The sequence below is a fragment of the Ahaetulla prasina genome, chromosome 2 (assembly GCF_028640845.1).
Source record: "Ahaetulla prasina isolate Xishuangbanna chromosome 2, ASM2864084v1, whole genome shotgun sequence".
In the NCBI taxonomy this organism is placed as follows: domain Eukaryota; kingdom Metazoa; phylum Chordata; class Lepidosauria; order Squamata; family Colubridae; genus Ahaetulla; species Ahaetulla prasina.
Window position 1 is genome coordinate 301093917 of NC_080540.1, and position 27550 is coordinate 301121466.

At 49.0% G+C, this 27550-nt stretch overlaps 1 protein-coding gene across 1 annotated transcript in view; it reads right to left on the reverse strand.

Annotated features, from left to right (window-relative positions):
* The window catches only part of NOL6 (nucleolar protein 6), a 110832-nt gene that overhangs the window by 75795 nt on the left and 7487 nt on the right, over positions 1-27550 (reverse strand). Inside the window, exons 3-11 of the mRNA XM_058171952.1 lie at positions 25084-25200; positions 18828-19007; positions 17281-17449; positions 14007-14141; positions 9057-9220; positions 7794-7914; positions 6191-6249; positions 4743-4844; positions 2273-2388 (exon numbers count right to left, since the gene is read on the reverse strand). Of these exons, the coding sequence (XP_058027935.1) occupies positions 2273-2388; positions 4743-4844; positions 6191-6249; positions 7794-7914; positions 9057-9220; positions 14007-14141; positions 17281-17449; positions 18828-19007; positions 25084-25200 (1163 nt within the window). The remainder of the gene's footprint in view (positions 1-2272; positions 2389-4742; positions 4845-6190; positions 6250-7793; positions 7915-9056; positions 9221-14006; positions 14142-17280; positions 17450-18827; positions 19008-25083; positions 25201-27550) is intronic.

Sequence of the window (27550 nt, forward strand, 5' to 3'; positions counted from 1 at the left end):
TTAAAATAGACCAGCACTGGCGTTTGGGCTTTGCCGGAAAACAACATTGTAGCTGCGTCTTCTGCTTTGTCTATGTCTTTGTTTTTGTGGCTTCTAGACATTTGCCAGGAAGGGCCTTTGGCAGTTTGCCTAATTGGACCAAGGTTGGTGATAGGACTGAAGAATTTGTGTTGGGAGGCATTTGTTTTGAGTTGAATGACGCTGGGAATGAAGTGATTCTCAGCTGTTCAAATAAAGTTAGTTTGTTTTTTCACGGACTGAGTTTATTACCTACTTGGGCCTGGGTCACAACATCAATCTACCTCTTTCATCTTTCTCTCTATATATTCATCTATCCATCTCTAACTTCCTACCTATATATCGTTCATCCATCCATCCATCCATCCATCCATCTACCTATGTAATCTACCTATATCTATCTCGCTCTATCTGCCTACCTACCTGTCTACCTATCTTCCCTCTATCCTCTACATATATATCGCTCATCCATCCATCTATCCACTTATCTAATCTACCTATATCTATCTCACTTTCTCTACCTGCCTACCTACCTCTTTCATCTCACTATCTTCCTATCAATCTACCTACCTCTTTCATCTTTCTGTCTCTATATTCATCCATCCATCTCTAACTTCCTACCTGTATATCCGTTCATCCATCCATCCATCCATCTATCCACTTATCTAATCTACCTATATCTATCTCACTTTCTCTACCTGCCTACCTACCTGATAGGTAATCTTCTCTATCTCTCTCTCTCTCCTTTCTCTCTCTCTCTATGCATCTAACTCTATCTACCTAGCTATTATTCATCTATCTATCTTCCTATCAAGTGTTGTGGTCCGTCAGCAGCCTACGGAGCTGGCAACGGAGTCGGACAGCAATGAGGCTGAGGTGTGGCCAGGGCCATCGGGACGTGAGGTGCGACTCAGAGACTGATAGTAGTGAGGCAGAGGAACAGGATGAGCCTGCCCTAATGCACGATGAGAAGAGCTGCCAGAAGGCAAGAGCAGCTCAAGCAGAAAGGACAACTCAGGAGTAAGGCCAAGAGATGATTGGCCCCTCCCATAAGGCTTAAAACAGACCAGCAATGGCATTTGGGCTTTGCCGGAAAACAACGTTGTAGCTGCGTCTTCTGCTTTGTCTATGTCTTTGTTTTTGTGGCTTCTAGACATTTGCCAGGAAGGGCCTTTGGCAGTTTGCCTAATTGGACCAAGGTTGGTGATAGGACTGAAGAATTTGTGTTGGGAGGCATTTGTTTTGAGTTGAACGACGCTGGGAATGAAGTAATTCCCAGCTGTTCGATTAAAGTTAGTTTGTTTTTTCACGGACTGAGTTTATTACTACCTGCTTGGGCCTGGGTCACAACATCAATCTACCTCTTTCATCTTTCTCTCTATATATTCATCTATCCATCTCTAACTTCCTACCTATATATCGTTCATCCATCCATCCATCCATCCATCCATCCATCCATCCACCTATGTAATCTACCTATATCTATCTCACTCTATCTGCCTACCTACCTGTCTACCTATCTTCCCTCTATCCTCTACCTATATATATCTCTCTCTATCCTCTCTCTCTCTCTATCTACACATCTATCTCTATCTACCTAGCTATCTTTCCTCTATCTTCCTATCAATCTACCTACCTACCTCTTTCATCTTTCTCTATATATTCATCCATCCTACCTATATACCGTTCATCCATCCATCCGTCTAATCTATCCTCTACCTATATCTCGCTATCTCTCTAGCTGCCTACCAACCTGTCTACCTATTTTCTCTCTATTCTCCCTCTCTCTCTCTCTCTCTCTATCTACCTAGCTATCTTTCTCTATCTACCTAGCTATCTACCTACCTACCTCTTTCATCTTTCTCTCTATATATTCATCCATCCATCTCTAACTTCCTACCTATATACCGTTCATCCATCCATCCGTCTAATCTATCCTCTACCTATATCTCGCTATCTCTCTAGCTGCCTACCAACCTGTCTACCTATTTTCTCTCTATCCTCTCTCTCTCTCTCTCTCTCTCTCATCTATCATTCAATTACTCTATGCTTTCCTTCCCTGCCTTTCAAACCCTGCCAGCCCTTCAAAAACATTTCTCCCAACAGTATGGACTAGAAACTTAGGGTTTTGTTTTCTGTAAGTGGTGGGAGGATAAGAGGCAAAACTCTTTTTTAAGCCCACTCCTGGCCTTGATAACAACCAAAAGCCCTCCCTCCAGGACAACCCTCCCTCCTTTTGAAAGCAACCACCTACTGAAAGACGTGATCAAAGGTGCGGAGCAGAGGCTTCTGGGTCATGAAGAGTAGCTGAAACCCATCCACGGTTTTGTCATCCAGAATCTCCATCGACTGCCTGGCTTCAAACTGGACCTAAGGAAGAACAGAACCACCTAAGTATTAGCGAGTACAGGAATCGGGTTTCCTTAGTTTTTTAAACTAAGGTAAGGTGAGGAAGAAAGGAAGGAGGCAGGGAAAGGGGAAGGGAAAGAGGAGGGAAGGAAGGAAGGAAGGAAGATCACAAGACGACGGAGGGAAGGAAAAAAGACAGGAAGAGGAGGGAGGGAGGAAAGAAGGAACATCACAAGTGGACGGAGGGAAGGAAAAAAGGCAGAAAGGGGAAGGAAGGAAGGAGGGAGGGAGGGAAGGAAGGAAGGACAGACACAGGTCAGAGGAAGGAAGGGAGGAATAATAATAGAAAGGAGGGAGGGAGGGATGGGTAAGAGAAGAGAGGAAGGAAGGAAGGAGGGAAAGAAGGAAGGACGGACACAAGTCAGAGGAAGGAAGGTAGGAATATTAGGATGGTTGGGAGAAGAGAGGGAGGGAGGGACGGAGGGAAGAAAGGAAGGAAGGGAGGGAGGAAGGGAGGGAGGGAGGGAGGAAGGAAGGAAGGAAGGAAAAGAAAACAGAGAAGGGATTTTTTTTTTCTCTGAAGGCATCTAAAGGTCATTGCAGCCATCATTTTAGACCAGATTAGCTAGGCTGCCATCATTTCATTTCATTTCATTTTCATTTATTAGATTTTTATACCGCCCTTCTCCCAAAGGACTCAGGGCGGTTCACAGCCAAATAAAACAATAAAAAGTGCACAACAAAACAATAGTATAATAATAGTCCCTTATGAAATTGTACAAGTATTCCTTGACTTACAACAGTTCATTTAGTGACCATTCGTGTTACAACAGCACTGAAAAAGGGGACTTATATCCATTTTTCCCACTTAGGACCGTTGCAGCCTCCTTACGGTCACGTGATCAAAATCCAGATGCTTGGCAACTGACTCATATTTATGACGGTCGCAGTGTCCCGGGGTCACGTGATCCCCTTTTGAGACCTTCTGACAAGCCAAGTCCGGGGAGAAGCCAGATTCATTAAACAGCCGTGTTACTAACTCAACAATTGCAGCGATTCACTTAACAACGGTGGCAAGAAAGGTCGTAAAATGGGGGGGGAGGGGAAACTGTCGCGCTCAGCAACAGAAATTCTGGACTCAGCTATGGTCGTTAAGTCGAGGACTACCTGTGGACTATCTAGTTCAGCTTGTACTGGGATCTAGCCTCGGAATCTGGATAGATTGCGGAATCTTTCAAACTCTCCTTTTTAGATCAGGGGTCTCCAACCTTGGTCCCTTTAAGACTTGTGGACCTCGACTCCCAGAGTTGAACTCTGAGAGTTGTTTTTTTTTTTTTGTTTACATTTATATCCCGCCCTTCTCCGAAGACTCAGGGCGGCTTACAGTGTGTAAGGCAATAGTCTCATTCTATTTGTATATTTTACAAAGTCAACTTATTGCCACCCCCCAACAATCTGGGTCCTCATTTTACCTACCTTATAAAGGATGGAAGGCTGAGTCAACCTTGGGCCTGGTGGGACTAGAACTTGCAGTAATTGCAGGCAGCTGTGTTTTAATAACAGGCTTCTTACAGCCTGAGCCACACCGTGGCCCTTGAGGTCCACAAGTCTTAAAGGGACCCAGGTTGGAGACCCCTGTTCTAGATAGCAGTTGCTACCTCCTCCTGGTAACCTACTCCAGGAGCAACTTCACTCCTCTCCTCTTTACCTGCTTGTACGTGTTGGCAGTCATATCCGCACACAGGTTCACCAGTCCAGAAGAATCTACAAACACCACTTGGAATGCCTGCTGGAAGTCCGTCAGGGAAGGCTAAGAAGAAAATCAAGATTGCAAAGACGGCGTCGATTAAAACGTGAGTAGCAGCTTCCAGGGAACCAAGCTAGCGACCAAGAGAAGCTACATCTCGCGCTCACACTAAAACAGAGGCGGAGCGACAAAAGGCTGCCCTCCAAGTAATATCTTCATTTTGAATTTCACTGGTGCAGTTGTTTTTTTTTTTTAATTTACATTTATACCCCGCCCTTCTCCGAAGACTCAGGGCGGCTTACAGTGTAAGTAAGGCAATATTCTCATTCTATTTGTATATTTTACAAAGTCAACTTATTGCCCCCCCCCAACAATCTGGGTCCTCATTTTACGTACCTTATAAAGGATGGAAGGCTGAGTCAACCTTGGGCCTGGTGGGACTAGAACCTGCAGTAATTGCAGGCAGCTGTGTTTTAATAACAGGCTTCTTACAGCCTGAGCCACACCGCGGCCCTTGAGGTCCACAAGTCTTAAAGGGACCAAGGTTGGAGACCCCTGTTCTAGATAGCAGCTGCTACCTCCTCCTGGTAACCTACTCCAGGAGCAACTTCACTCCTCTCCTCTTTACCTGCTTGTACGTGTTGGCAGTCATATCCGCACACAGGTTCACCAGTCCAGAAGAATCTACAAACACCACTTGGAATGCCTGCTGGAAGTCCGTCAGGGAAGGCTAAGAAGAAAATCAAGATTGCAAAGACGGCGTCGATTAAAACGTGAGTAGCAGCTTCCAGGGAACCAAGCTAGCGACCAAGAGAAGCTACATCTCGCGCTCACACTAAAACAGAGGCGGAGCGACAAAAGGCTGCCCTCCAAGTAATATCTTCATTTTGAATTTCACTGGTGCAGTTGTTGTTTTTTTTTAAATCAGATCAAGATTCAATCTCTGAATTCGAGAGCAAGCGTGCAATCGTATTTCCAATTTTAGCCAACAGCAGCCAGGCCTAACAGAGTCTTCCTAGCCAAAGTCATTCAAGATGCTTCCAAGATGACAGAAAAACTTGATTTTTTTTCCATTCCCGTAACGTATTTTAACTACAATACCGTTAGGTCTCCCATATCAAATTGCTCCCTATTCAATAGTGAGATGAAGAGAAGAGAAGAGAAGAGAAGCAGGGAAGAGAAGGGAAGGGAAGGGAGGAAGATATAAGGAAGAAGAGAAGAGAAGAGAAGAGAAGAGAAGAGAAGAGAAGAGAAGAGAAGAATGGTAGGGAAGGGAAGGGAAAGAAGGAAGATATTAGGAAGAAGAGGAGAAGAGAAGAGAAAAGAAGAGAAGAATGGTAGGGAAGGGAAGGGAAGGAAAGGAAGAAGAGGAGAGGAGAGGAGAGGAGAGAAGAGAGGAGAGGAGAGGAGAGGAGAGGAGAGGAGAGGAGAGGAGAGGAGAGGAGAGGAGAGGAGAGGAGAGGAGAGGAGAAGAGAAGAGAAGAGAAGAGAAGAGAAGAGACGAGACGAGAAGAGATGAGAAGAGACGAGAAGAGACGAGACCTTGGAGATCTTCTAACCCAACCCCCTGCTGAGGTAGGATACCCTATACCATTTCAGACAAATGGTTATACAATCTCTTCTTGAAAGCTTCCAGGGATGAAGCTCCCACAACTTCTGAACGCAACTTCTGTTCCATTGGTTGATTGCTCTCACTGTCTCCTTATTTCTAGGTTGAATCTCTCCTTGATCAGTTTCCATCCATTATTCCTTGTCTGGCCTTCAGGTGCTTTGGAAAATAGCTTGACCCCCTTCCTCCTCTCTGTTGGCAGCCCCTCAAATATTGGAAGATGCTCTCCTGTCTCCCCTGGTCCTTCTCTTCATTAAACTAGACATACCCAGTTCCTGCAACCGTTCATCATATGTTTTAGCCTCCAGTCCCTTAATCATCCTGGTTGCTCTTCTCTGCAGTCTTTCTAGAGTCTCAGCATCTTTTTTTACATAATCAACATTTTACATGTTTACATAATAAGCTCAAAATGTGATCTTCCCTCTCCGTCTTTATCGATCAGTAAATAGTTCAAACGCCTCTCTTACCAGATTGGGTTCTCTGTGTTTTGAGAGGCTGATTCCAGATGTTGTCAGGTCTGTAGTAGCTGGGAAGGAAGAGGGGGGAAAAAAAGAATGAATCACTTTGGACAGAGACCCCCCTCTTATATCCTTATACAGGTAGTTCTCCACTTACGCCCACAACTGAGGCTGAATCCAAAAGTTAAAGGACGGACTAAAAAGAGTAGGCAGTTACAGGTAGTACTTGACTTATGACAAATGTCTGTTGCTAAGCGAGGCGTGCGTTCAGTGAACTCTGTCCCATTTTACGACTTTTCTTGCCGCAGTTGCTAAGTGAATCACTTCCGTTGTTACTTTAGTCACAGGGTTGTTAAGTGAACCCAGCTGAAAGGGGAAGGGAAAGAGGAGGGAGGGAGGGAGGGAGGAAGGAAGGAAGGCAGGAAGGAAGGAAGGAAGGAAGGAAGGAAGGAAGGAAGGAAGGAAGGAAGGAAGGAAGGAAGGCAGGCAGGCAGGCAGGCAGGCAGGCAGGAAGGAAGGAAGGAAGGAAGGAAGGAAGGAAGGAAAAGACATTACAAGAGGATGGAGGGAAGGAAAAAAGGCAGGAAGGGATCAGAGAAGGGAAGGAGGGAGAGAGGGAAGGGAAGGGAAGAAAGGAAGGAAGGAAGGAAGATAAGAAATCAGAGAAGGAAGGAAAAAGGCAGGAAGGAAGGAGGAAGGAAATCAGAGTGGGAGGAGGGAGGAAAGAAGAAGGAAGGAAGGAAGGAAAGACATCACAAGAGGACGGAGGAAGGAAAAAGCAGGAAGGAAGGGATCAGAGATGGAGGAGGGAGGAAGGAAGGAAGGCAGGAAGGAAGGAAGGAAGGAAGGAAGGAAGGAAGGAAGGAAGGAAGGAAGGAAGGAAGGAAGGAAGGAAAAGACATTACAAGAGGATGGAGGGAAGGAAAAAAGGCAGGAAGGGATCAGAGAAGGGAAGGAGGGAGAGAGGGAAGGGAAGGGAAGAAAGGAAGGAAGATAAGAAATCAGAGAAGGGAAGGAAAAAAGGCGGGAAGGGAAGGAGGAAGGAAATCAGAGCGGGAGGGAGGGAGGGAAAGAAGGAAGGAAGGAAAAGACATCACAAGAGGACAGAGGGAAGGAAAAAAAGCAGGAAGGGAAGGGATCAGAGATGGGAGGGAGGGAGGGAGGAAGGAAGGAAGGAAGGAAGGAAGGAAGGAAGGAAGGAAGGAAGGAAGGAAGGAAGGAAGGAAGGAAGGAAAAGAAATCAGAAGAGGGAGGAAAGCAAAAAAGGCGGGGAGGGGAGGGGAGGGGAGGGAAAGGGACCCCAAGTCCTCTGAACTGTATTATTATATTATATTACCTCCTTGCTGCCGCCATCTTACATCTAGAACTTGAAGCCTTTCAGACAAATGCCCTGCTCCCTTTTCCTTCCCAGAGGGAATTCCTCAGATGGGAAAACAATCAAAACAAAATCCCATCCCTCCCTCCCTCGCACACAGATCCCATCTGAAGTTCGGCCCGATGGCCGCCAATCAGACCCAAAGCCCCCAGAAGGCGCCACGTAGCATCAGGAAGGCGGCCTGATCTGAACCCAGCCCCCTTGCCCGGCTGAACCTCAAGGTTTTGTGCGACGTACCCAAGAAGTGGAGGGCGTTCCGCAGCACCTGGTACGCGCTCATCATTTTGCTGATCTTGTGCGTGGCCAGGAGGTAGCCCACCAGCATGGAGGCCACGAAGCCGTTGAAACATCCTAGCCCCTGGGAAATGGGGACGGAAGTGAGAAGTTAACACAAACACACAAACACACATACACACACCCCTTCCCTCCACAGGATCTGGCCTGTGGACCTTGAGTTTGACACCTCATTCAAAAGCAACACCTCCCACCCAGGGGTGAAATCCAGCAGGTTCTGACAGGTTCTGGAGAACCGGTAACGGGAATTTTAAGCAGTTCGGAGAACCGGCAAATACCACCTCTGGCTGGCCCCAGAGTGGGGAGGGAATGAGGATTTTGCAATATCCTTCCCCCAGGAGTGGGGAGGGAATGAGGATTTTGCAGTATCCTTCCCCCTGGAATGGGGAGGGAATGGGGATTTTGAAGTAACCTTCCCCCTGGAGTGGGGAGGGAATGGGGATTTTGCAGTATCCTTCCCTAGAGTGGGGAGGGAATGGGGATTTTGCAGTATCCTTCCCTGGAGTGGGGAGGGAATGAGGATTTTGCAGTATCCTTCCCCCTGGAATGGGGATTTTGAAGTAGCCTTCCCCTGGAGTGGGGAGGGAATGGGGATTTTGCAGTAGCCTTCTCTTGAGAGTGGGGAGGGAATGGGGATTTTGCAGTAGCCTTCCCTGGAGTGGGGAGGGAATGGGGATTTTGCAGTATCCTTCCGCTGGAGTGGAGAGGGAATGGGGATTTTGCAGTATCCTTCCCTGGAGTGGGAGGAATGGGATTTTGCATCCTTCCCTGAGTGGGAGGGAATTGGGATTTTGCAGTATCCTTCCCTGGAGTGGGGAGGGAATGGGGATTTTGCAGTAGCCTTCTCTTGAGAGTGCGGAGGGAATGGGGATTTTGCAGTATCCTTCCCTGGAGTGGGGAGGGAATGGGGATTTTGCAGTATCCTTCCCCCTGGAGTGGGGAGGGAATGGGGATTTTGCAGTATCCTTCCCCAAGGAGTGGGGAGAAAATGGAGGTTTTGCAGTATCCTCCCGCTGCCACGTCCACCAAGCCACGCCCACAGAACCAGTAGTAAAAAAAAAATGGACTTCACCACTGCTCCCACCCTCCCAGTCTAATGGCAAGTTGACACGAAGAGACACGTAGCTGCCAAAGTGTCATCCATGACCGAGACCACAAAAGAGCTTCTGCGCTTTGACCAATTCCAACCAGTCAACCGGTTCTCACCTGATAAAGCTCTCGCTGGCGGAGCCAAACTTTGAGGAGGGCCACGCCGTCTTGGAAGCCCCGGAAGGCGCTGGCTGCCTCGGAGAGGTAGAGCAGGTTGGTCTCTAACACCAGGTCCCACAAAATGGAGTTGTTGTAATGGGGGGTGGGGGGCTCAGAGACTCCTAGAAGGAAGCAAAGAGGGATGGGATGTATAACATAAACATAACATAACATAACACAGTGGTTCTCAACCTTTATAGTGCTGTGACCCCTTTAATACAATTCCCCATGTATGCACTTTAATACAATTCCCCACGATGTGGTGACCTTTAATACAATTCCCCATTGTGGCTGCACTTTAATACAATTCCCCACGATGTGGTGACCCCAACCGTAAAATTATTTTCGCTTTGAATTTATCGCCTGAAGTCAGACATTGGCTAGCGATCTGAACTGCTAGCGATTGCCTTGAGGACGGAGGCATTAAAGCGGAGACTCCTCCCTTATTAAGTTTATGGCGCCTGAAGCCAGATTAGGCTAGCGACTGGGAGTGATTGCAGCTGGCTTGAGAGGGAGACATCAGAGCAAAGATTTCTCTCTTTTTTAATTCATCGCGCCTGAAGCCGAATTCGGCTAGCGATTTGAAGAGCCTGCAGCTGGCTTGTGAATTCAACCATTGGAGCGCGATTCTTCGACTCGCAAGTATACTTCCCATATTTCCGATGGTCTTAGGCGACCCCTGGCAAATCGTCATTCGACCCCCAACAGGGTCCCGACCCACAGGTTGAGAACCGCTGACATAACATAACATAACAACAGAGTTGGAAGGGACCTTGGAGGTCTTCTAGTCCAACCCCCTGGTCAGGCAGGAAACCCTATCCCATTTCAGACAAATGTCTGTCCAATCCCTTCTTAAAAACCTCCAGTGTTGGAGCATTCACAACTTCTGCAGGCAAGTTGTTCCACTTATTAATTGTTCTCACTGTCAGGAAATTTCTCCTTATTTCTAAGTTGCTTCTCTTCTTGACTAGTTTCCACCCATTGCTTCTTGTCCTGCCTTCAGGTGCTTTGGAGAATAGTTTGACTCCCTCTTCTTTGGGGCAGCCCCTGAGATATTGGAAGACTGCTATCATGTCTCCCCTAATCCTTCTTTTCACTAAACTAGACATACCCAGTTCCTGCAACTGTTCTTCATATGTTTTAGCTTTAGTTTAGGATCATGTCACCTGGATGCTGACAAAAGATACTTTGGACCAACTTCCTGTCTAGCTGGAGCAACAAGCAAGAGCAGGCAAACCAACCACTCATCAATTGAGTAAGAGCAAGCTGGATCCGATGGAAAAAATTTCCTGACGGTGAAAACAATTAACCAGTGGAACAGCTTGCCACCAGATGTTGTGGGTGCTCGGTCACTGGAAGTTTTGAAGAAGAGATTGGAGAACCGCTTGTCTGCAATGGTATATAGGGCTTCCCGCCTTTCAACTCTGTTCTTCTGCTCTATTCTATCTTAGGGTGTTGTGACTCCAGCCCCCGAACCTGGCCCCATGCCCAAAAGTGACTCCGAGAGCGAGCGGGAAGGACTGGTAAGGCTTACCTCAGGAGTACCGATTCCTTTGGCCCGGCTCCAGGAGCCAGAACCAGGCCAGTCGGAGGACGTAATGAGGCCATCATCCCCTGATTCCTCCCTTCCCCAGGCTACGCCTTCAGACCCAGCTGATAATAATAATAATCAAGCTTGGCTTGACCCGCGCTTCAGAAGATTAGAGAGGCGGCGTCATCAAAAGGAAGCTGAATATATAAGGAGCTTTGGGACTGCTCTCACTCCACGGGAAGCAAAAGTTTAGCTGAACCGTTTCAAAAAGAGCTGAAAGTCTTGCTCCGTGAGTCATTTGTTTGAACTTTGGCAGGCAGCTGCGATTTCTCTGCCAGGACTGATAGGAGCCATGAATCCATTGGTTGAAGGCCAGCTCGTGGGTTTGAAGTGGGGAAGGAGACAGAACATAGGGGGCCCTCAAATAAGACATTTTGAGGACTGCATCAGTGGTGAAATCCAATTTTTTTTACTCACCGGTTCTGTGGGCGTGGCTTGGTGGGCGTGGTGGGGCTTGGTGGGCGCGGCAGAAGGATCCCGCAAAATCTCCATTCCCACCCCACTCTGGGGCCAGCCAGAGGTGGTATTTTCCAGTTCTCTGAACTGGTCAAAATTTCCATCACCGGTTCTTCAGAACCTGTTAGAACCTGCTGGATTTCACCCCTGGACTGCGCTGTCATCTTCACATTCTAGACATGGAGACTGACTGCAATTTTAGATAACTTGCAAAAGTATAATACTCTGAATCTTTAGAAGCCCGGAGTTTCGGTGTTAAGTGAAATCTGGCTTCCTCATTGACTTTTGCTTGTCAGGTCACAAAAGGACACCACCTGAACCCAGGGCACTGCGGCCATCATAAATACAGTAGTCCTCAACTTACGACCACAATTGAGCCTAATGTGTTCTATCTCCTTCCCCACTTCAGACCCACGAGCTGGCCTTCATCCAGTGGATTCACGACTCTTATCAGTCCTGACAAGAGAAATCGCAGCTGCCTGCCAAGTTCAAACAAATAACTCACGTAGCAAGACTTTCAGCTCTTTTTCAAACGGATCAGCTAAATTTTGCTTCCCGTGGAACTGAGAGCAGTCCCAAAGCTCCTTCTATATTCCTTTCGATGACGCCGCCTCTCTAATCTTCTAAAGCGCGGGTCAAGCCAAGCTTGATTATTATTATTATCAGCGGGGCCTGAAGGCGTAGCCTGGGGAAGGGAGGAATCAGGGGATGACGGCCTCATTACATCCTCCAACTGGTCTGGTTCTGGCCCCTGGAGCCGGGCCGAAGGAATCGGTGCTCCCAAGGTAAGCCTTACCGGCCCTTCCCCCTCACTTTCGGAGTCACTTATGGGCATGGGGACAGGTTCGAGGGCTGGAGTCAGAACATAATGGCTTATATCGTTGACATTTGCTCAGTGAGTTTTACCTCATTTTACGACTCTTCTTGCCGCGTTTGTCAAGCGAATCCCTGCACTTGTTAAATTAATAACATGGTCGTTAAGCGAACCTGGCTTCCCTCATTGACTTTGCTCTGTCAGAAAGTCGCAAAAGGGGATCGCGTGACCCCCGGGACACTGCGACTGTCGTAAACGTGAGTCAGTTGTCAAGCATCCAAACGACCGTGGGGATGCTACAATGGTCGTAAGTGTGAAAAAACACTCGTAAGATATTTTTTTCAGTGATGTTGTAACTTTGAACGGTCACTAAATGAACTGTTGTAAGTCGAGGATTAACTGTAAAGATGAGATACACAGTCCTTAACTTACAACAATTCGTTTAGTGACTGTTCGAGATTAGAACGGCACCGTGATTTATGATTGTTTTTCACACTTACGACCGTTGCAGCATCCCCGTGAGTCACGCGATCAAACTGTTGGACACTTGGCAACTGACTCGTATTTATGACGGTTGCGGTGCCCCGCGATCCCCTTTTGCGACCTTCTAAACCGCCAAAGTCAATCAGGAAGCCGGATTCCCTGAATAACCGTGTCACTAACTTAACAACGGTGGCAAGAAAGGTCGTAAAATGTGGAAAAACTCAAGTTAACAACTCCCTTGCCTAGCCACGGAAATTTTGGGCTCAATCGTGGTCGTAAGTCGAGGATTCCCTGCATCAGATTCATGCAGGTATTCCAAAGAACTGAAGACCCCCAGCGTGGCTTTAAAGCCAGTTTAATAACTTTACCTCAGGGGTCTCCAACCTTGGCCAATTTAAGACTTGTGGACTTCAATTCCCAGAATTCCTCAGCCAACAAAGCTTTGCTGACTGAGGAACTCTGGGAGTTGAAGTCCGAAAGTCTTAAAGCTTTGCTGGCTGAGGAACTCTGGGAGTTGAAGTCCAAAAGTCTTAAAGCTTTGCTGACTGAGGAACTCTGGGAGTTGAAGTCCAAAAGTCTTAAAGCTTTGCTGGCTGAGGAACTCTGGGAGTTGAAGTCCGAAAGTCTTAAAGCTTTGCTGGCTGAGGAACTCTGGGAGTTGAAGTCCGAAAGTCTTAAAGCTTTGCTGACTGAGGAACTCTGGGAGTTGAAGTCCGAAAGTCTTAAAGCTTTGCTGGCTGAGGAACTCTGGGAGTTGAAGTCCGAAAGTCTTAAAGCTTTGCTGGCTGAGGAACTCTGGGAGGGAGTTGAAGTCCAAAAGTCTTAAAGCTTTGCTGGCTGAGGAACTCTGGGAGTTGAAGTCCGAAAGTCTTAAAGCTTTGCTGGCTGAGGAACTCTGGGAGTTGAAGTCCGAAAGTCTTAAAGCTTTGCTGGCTGAGGAACTCTGGGAGTTGAAGTCCGAAAGTCTTAAAGCTTTGCTGGCTGAGGAACTCTGGGAGTTGAAGTCCGAAAGTCTTAAAGCTTTGCTGACTGAGGAACTCTGGGAGTTGAAGTCCGAAAGTCTTAAAGCTTTGCTGGCTGAGGAACTCTGGGAGTTGAAGTCCGAAAGTCTTAAAGCTTTGCTGGCTGAGGAACTCTGGGAGTTGAAGTCCGAAAGTCTTAAAGCTTTGCTGGCTGAGGAACTCTGGGAGTTGAAAGCTTTGCTGGCTGAGGAACTCTGGGAGTTGAAGTCCGAAAGTCTTAAAGCTTTGCTGGCTGAGGAACTCTGGGAGTTGAAGTCCGAAAGTCTTAAAGCTTTGCTGGCTGAGGAACTCTGGGAGTTGAAGTCCGGAAGTCTTAAAGCTTTGCTGGCTGAGGAACTCTGGGAGTTGAAGTCCACAAGTCTCAAAGTGACCAAGGTTGGAGACCCCTGCCTTACCTCACCATTTCTCAACGACGACAACTTTTAAGATGTGTGGACTTCAATTCCCAGAATTCCTCAGGCAGAATTCTGGGAGTTGAAGTCCATTCGTCTTAAAAGTGGCCACGTTTGGGAAACGCCCCCTAAACTTCTTCTGAAGTTTACCTGTCCCGGACGAGTCCTTCTCCGTGAACCAAGCAGTCCGGATGTTGTTTTTGCTGGGGTGCAAACGGAGGGGCCGGAAGACCCCCGGGGCTGGGCAGGCGTGGAGGCGGATTGTCACCGTCTTCGCTTCCTTCCCTGCAACAACACACAAACACACACACCCAGGAAGATGGGGAAGAAAAGAAGGGAGAAGAGAATAAAAAGGGAGAAATTAGCAATGTGGACGTTGTTCAAAACGTTGTTACACACAAACGTAGAGAGGGAGGGAGGGAGGGAGGGGTCAAGGACGGAGGGAGGGAGGAAACAAGGAAGGAAGGGATAAAGGGAAGGAGGGAGGGAAGGAGGAAGGAGTCAAGGACGGAGAGAGGGAGGAAGGAAGGAACAGAGGAGGGAGGGAGGAAACAAGGAAGGAGGAGGGAGGAAGTTAAAGGAAGGAAGGAGTCAAGGACGGAGAGAGGGAAGGAGGAAAGAGGAAGGACGGAGGGAGGGTGGGAGGAAAGGAGGAATGACAGAGGGAGGGAGGAAAGAAGGAAGGACAGAGGGAGGGAGGGAGGAGTCAAGGACGGAGGGAGGGAGGGAGGAAACAAGGAAGGAACAGAGGGAGGGAAGGAGGAAAGAAGGGAGGACGAAGGGAGGGAAGGAGGAAAGAAGGAAGGACGGAGGGAGGGAAGGAGGAAAGAAGGAAGGACGGAGGGAGGGAAGGAGGAAAGAAGGAAGGATGGAGGGAGGGAGGGAGGAATGACAGAAGGAGGGAGGAAAGAAGGAAAGGACAGAGGGAGGAAAGGAGGAAAGACATAGCGAGGGAGGGAGGGAGGGAGGGAGGGAGGGAGGAAACAAGGAAGGAACAGAGGGAGGGAAGGAGGAAGGACGGAGGGAGGGAAGGAGGAAAGAAGGAAGGACGGAGGGAGGGAAGGAGGAAAGAAGGAAGGACAGAGGGAGGGAAGGAGGAAAGAAGGAAGGACAGAGGGAGGGAAGGAGGAAAGAAGGAAGGACGGAGGGAGGGAAGGAGGAAAGACAGAGGAGATGGAGGGAGGGAGGAAACAAGGAAGGAAGGGATAAAGGGAAGGAGGGAGGGAAGGAGGAAGGAGTCAAGGAACGAAGGGACGAAGGGAAGAAACAAGGAAGGGAGGGACAAAGGAAGGGAGGGAGGGAGGAAATTAAAGGAAGGAAGGAGTCAAGGACGGAGAGAGGGAAGGAGGAAAGAGGAAGGAGGGAGGAGGAGGGAGGAAACAAGGAAGGAACGGAGGGAGGAAGAAGGAAGGAGGAAGGATGGAGGAGGAAGGAGGAAAGACAGAGGGAGGGGTGGAGGAGTCAAGGACGGAGGAGGAGGGAGGAAAGGAGGAATGACAGAGGAGGGAGGAAAGAAGGAAGGACAGAGGAAGGAAGGAGGAAAGACAGAGGAGGGAGGAGGAGTCAAGGATGGAGGAGGAGGAGGAAACAAGGAAGGAACGGAGGAGGGAGGGAGGAAGGAAGGAAGGAGGGACAAAGGAAGGAGGAGAGGAAGGAGGAAAGAGGAAGGAGAGGGAGGAGGAGGGAGGAAAGGAGGAAGGACAGGAGGGAGGAGGAGAAGGAAGGACAGAGGAGGGAGGAAGACATAGGAGGTGGGAGGAGTCAAGGACAGGAGGGAGGGAGGAAAGAAGGAAGGACGGAGGGAGGAAGAAGGAAGGAGGAAGGATGGAGGGAGGGAAGGAGGAAAGAAGGAAGGACAGAGGGAGGGAGGGAGGAAAGGAGGAAGGATGGAGGGAGGGAAGGAGGAAAGAAGGAAGGACGGAGGGAGGGAGGGAGGAAAGAAGGAAGGACAGAGGGAGGAAAGAAGGAACAGAGGAGGGAGGGAGGAAAGAAGGAAGGACGGAGAGAGGGAAGGAAGGACAGAGAGGGAGGAAGGAGGAAGACAGAGGGAGGAGGAGGGAGGAGGAGGAGGAGGGAGGAGGAGGAGGAAGAAGGAAGGAACAGAGGAGGAAAGAAGGAAGGACGGAGGGAGGGAAGGAGGAAAGAAGGAAGGACGGAGGGAGGGAAGGAGGAAAGAAGGAAGGACGGAGGGAGGGAAGGAGGAAAGAAGGAAGGACGGAGGGAGGGAAGGAGGAAAGAAGGAAGGACAGAGGGAGGAAAGGAGGAAAGACAGAGGGAGGGAGGGAGGAGTCAAGGACGGAGGGAGGGAGGGAGGAAAGAAGGAAGGAAGGACAAAGGAAGGAGGAGGGAGGAAGAAGGAAGGAGGAAGGAGAGGGAGGAGGAAAGAGGAAGGAAGGAGGAGGGAGGGAGGAAAGGAGGAATGACAGAGGGAGGCAGGAAAGAAGGAGGGACAGAGGGAGGAAAGGAGGAAAGACATAGGGAGGGTGGGGGGAGACAAGGACAGGGGGAGGGAGGGAGGAAACAAGGAAGGAACGGAGGGAGGGAAGAAGGAAAGGAGGAAGGATGGAGGGAGGGAAGGAGGAAAGAAGGAAGGACGAAGGGAGGGAGGGAGGAAAGGAGGAAGGATGGAGGGAGGGAGGAATGACAGAAGGAGGGAGGAAAGAAGGAAGGACAGAGGGAGGAAAGGAGGAAAGACAGAGGGAGGGTGGGAGGAGTCAAGGACGGAGGGAGGGAGGGAGGAAAGAAGGAAGGAACAGAGGGAGGGAAGGAGGAAAGAAGGAAGGATGGAGGGAGGGAAGGAGGAAAGAAGGAAGGAGGAAGGGAGGGAGGGAGGAAAGGAGGAAGGATGGAGGGAGGGAGGGAGGGAGGAATGACAGAGGGAGGGAGGAAAGAAGGAAGGACAGAGGGAGGAAAGGAGGAAAGACAGAGGGAAGGAGGAAAGAGGAAGGACGGAGGGAGGGAGGGAGGAAACAAGGAAGGAACGGAGGGAGGGAAGAAGGAAAGGAGGAAGGATGGAGGAGGAAGGAAGGAGGTGGGAGGAAAGGAGGAGGGAGGAGGGCGGAAAGGAGGAATGACAGAGGGAGGGAGGAAAGAAGGAAGGACAGAGGAAGGAAAGGAGGAAAGACAGAGGGAGGGAGGGAGGAGTCAAGGATGGAGGGAGGGAGGGAGGAAACAAGGAAGGAATGGAGGAAGGGAGGGAGGAAGGAAGGAAGGAAGGAGACAAGAAGGAAGAGAGAGTCCGAAGAGGAGGGGAGAAAGGAAGGAAGGAAGGAAGTCAAAACAAGTCCTGGAAGATGACAGCAAACCTCTCCTCTAAGTCAGCCAAGAACGCTTCCTGCTTCCTCCACTCCACAGTTCTTTGACTTCCTCACTTCTAGCAACCAGTGTGCAAAACCTTCCGCTTCCCCCCCCCCTCCACGCTCACCTTGTGGCTGGAGGAGCACAACGGGCTTCAGATGGTTGCCGTTCAGGTAGGCGAAGGCCACGCTCCCGAAGCGGTTCGTCTCGGCCAGGTGTTGGGCCAGGTGGGCCAGGTAGAGGGCCCTCTTGCGGTGGTAGCGCTGGTTGAGGTTATCCTTCTCTTGGAAAACTTCCTAACAAGACAAAAGCCATTTTCAGGGTAGTCCTCGACTTACGACCTCAACTGAGCCCCGAATTTATGTTGCTAAGCGAGACATTGGTTAAACGGAGTTTTGCAGAAGCCTGGCCAAGGAAACAGAACATCGATGAGCATGGAATATCTCTTTATGTGCTGAGCATCTTGCCAATGTTGTTATCCGTCTTACTGTCCATTTGGTCTAATGGTGAAGGCACCAAGTTAGAAACCAGGAGACCGTGACTTCTAGTACCCACTTTGGCCTCAAAGGCAGTTGAGTGATTTTAGGCCAATCACCAGGGGACAGCGAGTTTTGGTCCTGCTTTAGGCATGAAAGCCAGCTGGGGAATGCTGGGCCAATCACCAGGAGATGGTGAGTTCTAGTTCCATCTTAGGCACGAAAACCGGCTGGGTGACTTTGGGCCAATCACAGGAGATGGTGAGTTCTAATCCTGTTTTAGGCATGAAAGCCACCTAGGGGACTTTGGCCCAATCACCAGGAGATGGTGAGTTCTAGTTCCATTTTAGGCATAAAAGCCACCTAGGGGATTTTGGCCCAATCACCAGGAGACGGTGAGTTCTAGTTCCATTTTAGGCATAAAAGCCACCTAGGGGATTTTGGCCCAATCACCAGGAGACGGTGAGTTCTAGTTCCATTTTAGGCATAAAAGCCACCTAGGAGAGTTTGAGCCAATCACCAGGAGACGGTGAGTTCTAGTTCCATTTTAGGCATAAAAACCACCGAGGGGACTTTTAGGCCAATCATCAGGAGACGGTGAGTTCTAGCTCCATTTTAGGCATAAAAGCCACCTAGGGGATTTTAGCCCAATCACCAGGAGACGGTGAGTTCTAGTTCCATTTTAGGCATAAAAGCCACCTAGGAGAGTTTGAGCCAATTACCAGGAGACGGTGAGTTCTAGTTCCATTTTAGGCATAAAAGCCACCTAGGAGAGTTTGAGCCAATCACCAGGAGACGGTGAGTTCTAGTTCCATTTTAGGCTTAAAAGCCACCTAGGGGATTTTAGCCCAATCACCAGGAGACGGTGAGTTCTAGTTCCATTTTAGGCATAAAAGCCACCGAGGGGACTTTTAGGCCAATCATCAGGAGACGGTGAGTTCTAATCCTGTTTTAGGCATGAAAGCCACCTAGGGGACTTTTAAGCCAATCACCAGGAGACGGTGAGGCACAAAAGCTGGCTGGGTGACTTTGAGTCAGCCCCTCTCTCAGCCCAGCCCACCCCGCAAGATTGTTGTTGTGGGGGAAAATAGGTGGAACAAGGAGAATTGGTATGTTTGCCCCCTCGAGTTCTTTACAACAAATAATAAAGACGGAGTCAAAACGAATGAATAGATAAAATAATAAAAGGGCCACCCACCTTGGGCATGATCACTGCCACATCTACATTCACCTCCGGCTTGATGCAGGTGCCCAGCAGGTAACTCCCCACCACCTTCACCTCTGCTGGGGGCAGAAAATGGAACTTGCCCTTCACCTTGAAAGGACTCTGCAGGATAGGGACCTTCACTCCCGTGGGGAGCCAGGACTGGTCAGTGATCTGGAAAACAAAAAGTGGGATCTACCCTTTTATCCCTGAATCAAGATCCAGCTGAGGTGCAGTGAGGGAGATCCCAGGTCAGGGGTCTGCAAACTTGGCTCTTTTAAGACTTGCGGACTTCAACTCCCAGAGTTCCTCAGCCAGCAAGCATCACTCTAGGACAGGGGTCTGCAAACTTGGCTCTTTTAAGACTTGCAGACTTCAACTCCCAGAGTTCCTCAGCCAGCAAGCATCACTCTAGGACAGGGGGCTGCAAACTTGGCTCTTTTAAGACTTGCGGACTTCAACTCCCAGAGTTCCTCAGCCAGCAAGCATCACTCTAGGACAGGGGTCTGCAAACTTGGCTCTTTTAAGACTTGTGGACTTCAACTCCCAGAGTTCCTCAGCCAGCAAGCATCACTCTAGGACAGGGGTCTGCAAACTTGGCTCTTTTAAGACTTGCGGACTTCAACTCCCAGAGTTCCTCAGCCAGCAAGCATCACTCTAGGACAGGGGTCTGCAAACTTGGCTCTTTTAAGACTTGCGGACTTCAACTCCCAGAATTCATCAGCCAGCAAGCATCGCTCTAGGACAGGGGTCTGCAAACTTGGCTCTTTTAAGACTTGCGGACTTCAACTCCCAGAGTTCCTCAGCCAGCAAGCATCACTCTAGGACAGGGGTCTGCAAACTTGGCTCTTTTAAGACTTGCGGACTTCAACTCCCAGAGTTCCTCAGCCAGCAAGCATCACTCTAGGACAGGGGGCTGCAAACTTGGCTCTTTTAAGACTTATGGACTTCAACTCCCAGAGTTCCTCAGCCAGCAAGCATCACTCTAGGACAGGGTCTGCAAACTTGGCTCTTTAAGACTTGTGGACTTCAACTCCCAGAGTTCCTCAGCCAGCAAGCATCACTCTAGGACAGGGGCTGCAACTTGGTTTTTAAGACTTGCGGACTTCAACTCCCAGAGTTCCTCAGCCAGCAAGCATCACTCTAGGACAGGGGTCTGCAAACTTGGCTCTTTTAAGACTTGCGGACTTCAACTCCCAGAATTCATCAGCCAGCAAGCACCACTCTAGGACAGGGGTCTGCAAACTTGGCTCTTTTAAGACTTGCGGACTTCAACTCCCAGAGTTCCTCAGCCAGCAAGCATCACTCTAGGACAGGGGGCTGCAAACTTGGCTCTTTTAAGACTTGCGGACTTCAACTCCCAGAGTTCCTCAGCCAGCAAGCATCACTCTAGGACAGGGGTCTGCAAACTTGGCTCTTTTAAGACTTGTGGACTTCAACTCCCAGAGTTCCTCAGCCAGCAAGCATCACTCTAGGACAGGGGGCTGCAAACTTGGCTCTTTTAAGACTTGCGGACTTCAACTCCCAGAGTTCCTCAGCCAGCAAGCATCACTCTAGGACAGGGGGCTGCAAACTTGGCTCTTTTAAGACTTGCGGACTTCAACTCCCAGAGTTCCTCAGCCAGCAAGCATCACTCTAGGACAGGGGGCTGCAAACTTGGCTCTTTTAAGACTTGCGGACTTCAACTCCCAGAGTTCCTCAGCCAGCAAGCATCACTCTAGGACAGGGGTCTGCAAACTTGGCTCTTTTAAGACTTGTGGACTTCAACTCCCAGAGTTCCTCAGCCAGCATCACTCTAGGACAGGGGCTGCAACTTGGTTTTAAGACTTGGACTTCAACTCCCAGAGTTCCTCAGCCAGCAAGCATCACTAGGACAGGGGTCTGCAACTTGGTTTTAAGACTTATGGACTTCAACTCCAGAGTTCCTCAGCCAGCTTTGCTGGCTGAGGGACTCTGGGAGTTGAAGTCCACAAGTCTTAAAAGAGCCAAGTTTGCAGACCCCTGTCCCAGGTGGTCCAAATGGAAGAATCCCAGAAAATCGGAAAATACAGGTAGTCCTCGACTTACGACCACAAATGAGCCCAAAATTTCTATTACGAAGCAAGGCAGTGGTTGGATTTTATCCTATTTTTACGCCCTTCCTTGCCCCAGCTGTTAAGTGAAGCGGCTGCAGTTGTTAAGTGAGGAACACGGGTTGTTAAACGAATCAATGGCTTCCCCATTTGGCTTTGTTGGGTCAGAAGGTCGCCAAAGAGGATCACAGGATCCGGTGTGAACTGCGACCGTCATAAATATGAGACGGTTGCCGGCTGTCTGAATTTTGATCACTGGGGGGGGGGCGCGCAACGGTCATTAAGCGTGAAGAAACAGCCGCAAGTCACATGTTTCAGTGCTACCACAACTTTTGATCACTCAGTGAACCGTTGCAGAGCAGTGCTTCACCATCAGGAGGCTGTGAGTTCGATCCTAGGTAGAGGCAGATATTTTTCTCTCCGGGCACAAGGAGAATATATCTGCTGAACAAAACTCCGCATTGGCGACAGGAAGGGCATCCGGCCAGTAACATTCGGTTGCCCAAACTCCACCACGCAAGGGATGATGGGGGTCATTAAAAGAGGAGGAGGATGACAAAATGAACTGTTGTAAGTTGAGGACTACCTGTGCTGGTTTTGGAATCCTTCCTTCGATTCCAAAAGAGGAGGGGGCCATGCTAAGGGAAAAGAAGCTATATTCCTGTTCAGACGTTCAAAATTCAATGTATTATTGCAACGAAATTGAAGTTTCTTTCCAAATTCGGGGGGCCTCTTTCCCCAACGGAACCAGGAAGCCCTTAATGTGGGGTGCCCTGCATCTCACCTGTCTAAATTAGCATAAAAGGTTCCTGAAGGTGCACAACCCTCTTTAACATATAACAGCAAGCCAAGCTCCATTATTCTGACCGAAAGACTGGGGGGGTGGGGAGGAGAGCACCCTGCCCCTCTTCAATCTCAGATTTAAGGAGACGCTGTAGGGAGGGGCGTCTGTCAGGAACAAACACTGAATTGGGAGAGTTTGGTGTGCCGGGACAGACATTTGGAGTCTGCAGGACTGCTTGCTTCTTCCTGACTTTATGGACACAGAGCCTTGTTCCTGTTTGGCTGTGTGTGCGTGCGAGAGAGAGAGAGGGAGGGAGGAAGAGAGAGGGAGGGGGAGAGAAAGAGGGAGAGAAGAGGGAGGGAGGGAGAAAGAGGGAGAGGAAAGAGAGAGGGACGGAGGGAAAGAGAGAAGGAGAGAGAGGAGGGAGAGGAGGAGAGGGAGGAGGAGGAGGGAGAGAGAGGGGGGAATGAGAGGAAGAGGGAGAGGAAAAGAGGGAGGGAAAGAGAAGGAGAGAGAGAGAGGGAGGAAGGGAGAGAGAAAGGGGGGAGGAGAGAGAGGAGGAGAGAGAGGAGGAAAGAGAGAGAGAGAGGAGGAAGGAGGAGAGAGGAGGGAGGGAGGGAGAGGAGGGAGAGAGAGAGAGGGAGAGAGAGGAGGAGGGAGAGAAGAGGAAAGAGGGAGGAAAGAGAAGGAGAGAGAGAGAGGAGGAGGGAGAGAAAGAGGGGGAAGGAGGGAGAGAGGAGGAGAGAGAGAGAGGGGGAGAGAGGGAGGGAGAGGGAGGAAGGAGGGAGAGAGAGGAGGGAGAGAGGGAGGAGGAGGAAGAGAGAGGGGGAGAGAGAGGGAGGAGGGAGAGGAGGGAGAGAGGAGGGAGAGAGGGAGGGAGAGAGGAAGAGAGAGAGAAAGGGAGGGAAAGAGAGAGAGAGAGAGGGATGGAGATAGAGAGAGGGAGGAGGAGGGAGAGGAGAGAGGAGAGAGAGGAGGGAAGGAGGAGAGAGGGAGGAGGAGAGAGAAAGAGGGAGGGAGGAGAGAAGGAGAGAGAGGAGGAGAGAGGAAAGAGGAGGAGAGAGAGAGGAGAGAGAGAGAGGGAGGAGAGAAAGAGAGAGAGAGAGAGAGAGAGGAGGGAGGGAGAGAGAGAGGGGAATGAGAGGAAGTGGGAGAGGAAAGAGGGAGGGAAAGAGAGAAGGAGAGAGAGAGGAGGGAGGAAAGAGAGAAGGGAGGAAGGGAGAGAGAGAGAAAGAGGGAGGGAAGGGAGGGAGAGAGAGAGGAGGAGAGAGAGGGGGAGGGAGGGAAAGAGAGAAGGAGAGAGAAAGAGGGAGGGGAGGGAGGGAGAGAGAGGAGGAGAGAGAGGGGGAGGGAGGGAAGGGAGAGAGAGAGGGGGGAAGGAGAGGAAGTGGGGGAGGAAAAGAGGGAGGGAAAGAGAGAAGGAGAGAGAGAGGGAGGGAGGGAGGGAAAGAGAGAAGGAGAGAGAAAGAGGGAGGAAGGGAGAGAGAGAGAGAAAGAGGGAGGGAAGGGAGGGAGAGAGAGGGGGAATGAGAGGAAGAGGGAGAGGAAAAGAGGGAGAGAGGGAGGGAGAGGAAAAGAGGGAGGGAGGGAAAGAGAGAAGGAGAGAGAGGGAGGGAGAGAGACAGAGGGAGGGAGAGGGGGGGAGAGCATGCTTGCCAAGAACGTGGGAATGTTTGGGGGGGACATTTGGAGCATTAAAGGGGAGTCTGAACGCTCGGCTGGCTGCGTGACCTCTGGGCCTTGTCCTGGGTCATCACAGCAGGGTCGCCTGGGAGAAGTTCAGAGATGGTTTTGCTTTCCTCTGTCCTGGAATGATGTACTCCATAAAGAGTTGCTTTGGGGGATTTTAAAAAGATGCCTGCTTTTATGGGGCCTGTTAGCCGGACGGTTGACACCCTCGGCCGTGCAGGGAAGTGATCTCAAGGGATCCCAAATCTGGAAATACGCAAACTACCAAGGAACGAGAGCTGACAAAGGCCGTGACATTAAACCCATTTCCTAGAAAGGAAGACCCATGAGGTACAGCGGCTTCCTTGGAAACATGTCTCAAGATGTCCCAAAGGTGCTTTTTCCAAAATAGCAACTAGACTTGCTTGGGTTGTGTTTTTTTTTCCCCTTGAAAACATTTCGCTTCTCATCCAAGAAGCTTCCTCAGCTCTGACCGAAGAGCTCAGACATTTGGATGAGAATCCCAAAGGTGCTTTTTTTCCAAGAGGCAACTGGACTTTCTGGTTTTTCTTTGGAGACGTTTCGCTTCTCATCCAAGGAGCTTCTTCAGCTCTAACTAGATGGTGGAGAATGGAAGCATTATGTTCCTTGATAGTTCCAGATACATGATGTCGTATCCTTCCCCCTGTTGTGGCTCCCGCCCCCGAACCTGGCCCCATGCCCGAAAGTGCTTTGGAGCCGGGCCTGCTGCCAGAAAGTGACTTGGACAGTGAGGGGGAAGGGCCGTCAGGACTTACCTCGGGAGCACCGGCTTCCCTGCCTCAGCTCCAGGAGCCAGAAACAGGCCAGGTGAAAGAGATAACGAGGCCTCCGTCCCCTGACTCTTCCCCCCCCCAGGCCACACCTTCAGACCCAGCTGATGGCACTCAGGCCTGGCTGGACCCTAGGTTTCGTAGGCAGGAGAGGAGGGAACAACAGAAGCAGAGGTGGGGCAGGCCTAGGAAGTGCTGAGTCATGGAGCCACACCCCACAGGATATAAAGGCAGCAAGAGCTGCTGTGTCTCTTCGTAACAGGCAAATCCACGGATTGACTAGAGTTGAAGGTTGTGACTCACCAGCGTCTTGGCAGCTATCGAGGGCTCTTGGCAGACGCTGATTCTTTTGCTGCCAGAGCTGATAAGAGCCGGCTAATAAAGCCATCGTTCGGACGGAGGTGAGGAGGACATAAAACCCCCTCTGTTGAAAGAGGGCTGTTCAATTTGGACCTAAATGGCCTCTTCGACCCCGCGGACCACCAGTTTGACACCCCTGAAAGCGGCCGTCTAGGTCCAAATTGAACAGCCCTCTTTCAACAGAAGGGGAAGGATACGATATCATCTATCACCAATCTACCAAAACTGTCCTTTCAACAGTTCCAAGAAGGCTCCACGTCCATTTGTACCACTCAGGTGACCCTGAGGACACAGATAAATCTCCAAGTGGCCTCAACAGCTTTCTAAAAGGATGCAAATGACCAGCCGTCTGCAAGGAGTAGAAATCCTTCCCTTCCCCACCATTCGGTCAGAGCTGAAGAAGCTTCTTGGGTGAGAAGCAAAACGTCTTCAAAAGAAAAACCCAAGAAAGTCCAGTTGCCTCTTGAAAAAAAGCACCTTTGGGACAACCATGACAAAGAAACCTCCAGAGACGTATCTCAAGATGCTATCAACCGCACGGATCCGAAGCATACATCTCTCGCGGGAACATCCGGGACGTCGTTGAGCATGGCGCTGATTTCGTGAAGGAAGGCGTCGATCCTCTGCTTCCTCTTCTCCTTGAGGGTCACCTCTTTCAACAGCTCCTCGATCTGCAGGAGGGGAAAAAATGCAATACAGAGGGGTCTTCCACAGGGTGGAATTCAAAACATTCTGGATCTGCCTTTTGTGATAGGAATCGCCCTTCCGGTTCCCCCTGCCAAATCTGCTCAAACCGCCAAGCTGCCAAGCGCAAGCAACACAAGAGTTACTCATAACTATGAAGGACGTTGTTTTTGATTTTAATGGAAGAAGTCAGGTTATGTGAGAGAGAAGGATTATAATTGTGTTAAGATTTTAAAAATTTAATGTATGACTGTTTGTTTATTGAAACTTGTGTTTGCTCCGGGAAGTCGGGGGGGGGGAAGGGGGTTTTGGAGGGAGGGGGGAAGGAGGGGAGGGAAGGGGAAAAATTTAATTCTTTTTGTAAAACTTTTTCAATAAAAAAAAAAAGTTACTCATAACTAACTACAGTAAGCAACTTTGTTGTCCTCTTCCTAGGCAGGTGGCCCTCGACAGTAAGCAACTTTGTTGTCCTCTTCCTAGGCAGGTGGCCCTCGACTTACAACAGTCTGTTTAGCGACCGTTTGAAGTTACAAGGCATTGGAAAAACATGACTTGGGGGCATTTTTGAGGCTAACAACCACTAAAGCATCAACAGAGTCGCGTGATTTAAATTTAGAGGCTTGTTTTATAGGTGGCATCTACCTCCGGCGAGATTGGCCAAGATGTTTCCCCAAAAAAAACCACCGCATTGTTGGAAATGTAACCATCAACAAAGGACATACTATCATATATGGTGGACATGTCCCAAAACAAGAGACTATTGGCTAAAAATTAAAAAAAATGGTTAGAGGAACTGACAGGGGGAAAAAATTGATATGAAACCTGAACTATTTCTTTTGGGGATTATCAAAGAAAAAAATGAGTAAAGAAATTCAATATCTCATATTCCACATAATTATGGCCACCAGAATTTCATTTGCCCAAAATTGGAAACAACAACATGCTCCATCAAACACGAGGATTATAAAAAAAGTGTTAGAGTGTACAGGATCAGATAAATTAACAATGGAACTTAAAAGAGAGAGGAAATGATTGACTATGAAACATGGAACAGATGGTATAATTGGCTGGAAAAGAAATCTAAAATTAATGTATAATGTATAAGAGAAGGTATTATAGTGAAATGCAATATTTAATGTGTAGTAGGTACATCTATAACGTAGTGATTTTATGAATAAGTAAGTAACAAACAAAATGTATATGTATGTAGTTGGTCGAAAGATAAAATGGATATTACTAAAGATGCCGGTATCGGAAAGCTGTAAAAATGTAACAAAGATTTTAAAGATGTAAATGTTGAATAAAAATAATTTTAAAAAATAAAATAAAATTGGAGGCTTGGCAGGATCTTTAGTGTCAGGATCTTTTTATCACATGTGGTGGTTATGTAAGAAAGCCAGGGAATTTTGGCACCAGATTAAAATATGGTTGGAGGAGATATTGGACCAAAACATAGACCTGAAGCCAGAATTATTCCTCAGCTTTCATGGTGGGCAGTAGGGGTTTGGCCGATACTGAAGCACTTTCCTTTTTTTTAATTTAATTGATTTTTTTTAAAAAAATTCATAGCATTATTTAAAAACATTTTAATTAGGTTTCCATAAAATTCCCTGTGACAATTTAAATTTCTGAAAATATACTATTTGTATCGCCCCGCGCATAAATTTAGTTCATGTTATGTAAGTGAAACTAAATGGCGCTATAGTGCGACCGCAAACAAAAGAGCCTCGTCCCAGAATAGCTCGCATATCTCCCCCCACACCACCCAGCTGTAACAGACAAGCAGAGCTGGTAGCCGGCGCCCCCCCCATGCAATCTACGATGTGCGAGAGGTATGCGCAGACGATACACAGTGCATTACTATGGAACTGGTGGGCGGTTAGAAAATTTTACTACTAACAGAGATACCAAAGTGGGCGGTAGGTATAAAAAGATTGACTATCCCTGAGCTAAAGCAAAGAGGATGACTCGGAAGTAGGGCCAAGAGATGATTGGCCCCTTCCATAAGGTTTAAAAGACCAGCAAAGGCTCTTGGGGTCTGTCGGAAAACAACGTTGATAGCCTTGCTCCTTGTCTTGCTGCATTTATTTCTTGTCGGCATCTTCTGCTTTTAAACTTTTGCCAAGAAAAGCCTTTGGCAGTTTGCCTAATTAGACCGGTCGGTGATAAGACTGAAGAAGTCTTGTGTTATGAAGAATTTGCTTTGATTTAGTTTAGACGACACTGAGAATGAGTTAATTCTCAAGCTGTTCTAATAAAGTCTGTTTGTTTTTGAACTGATTTTGTCTACTACTACCTACCTGGGCCTGGGTCACAACAGGAATCACAAGAGAGAAA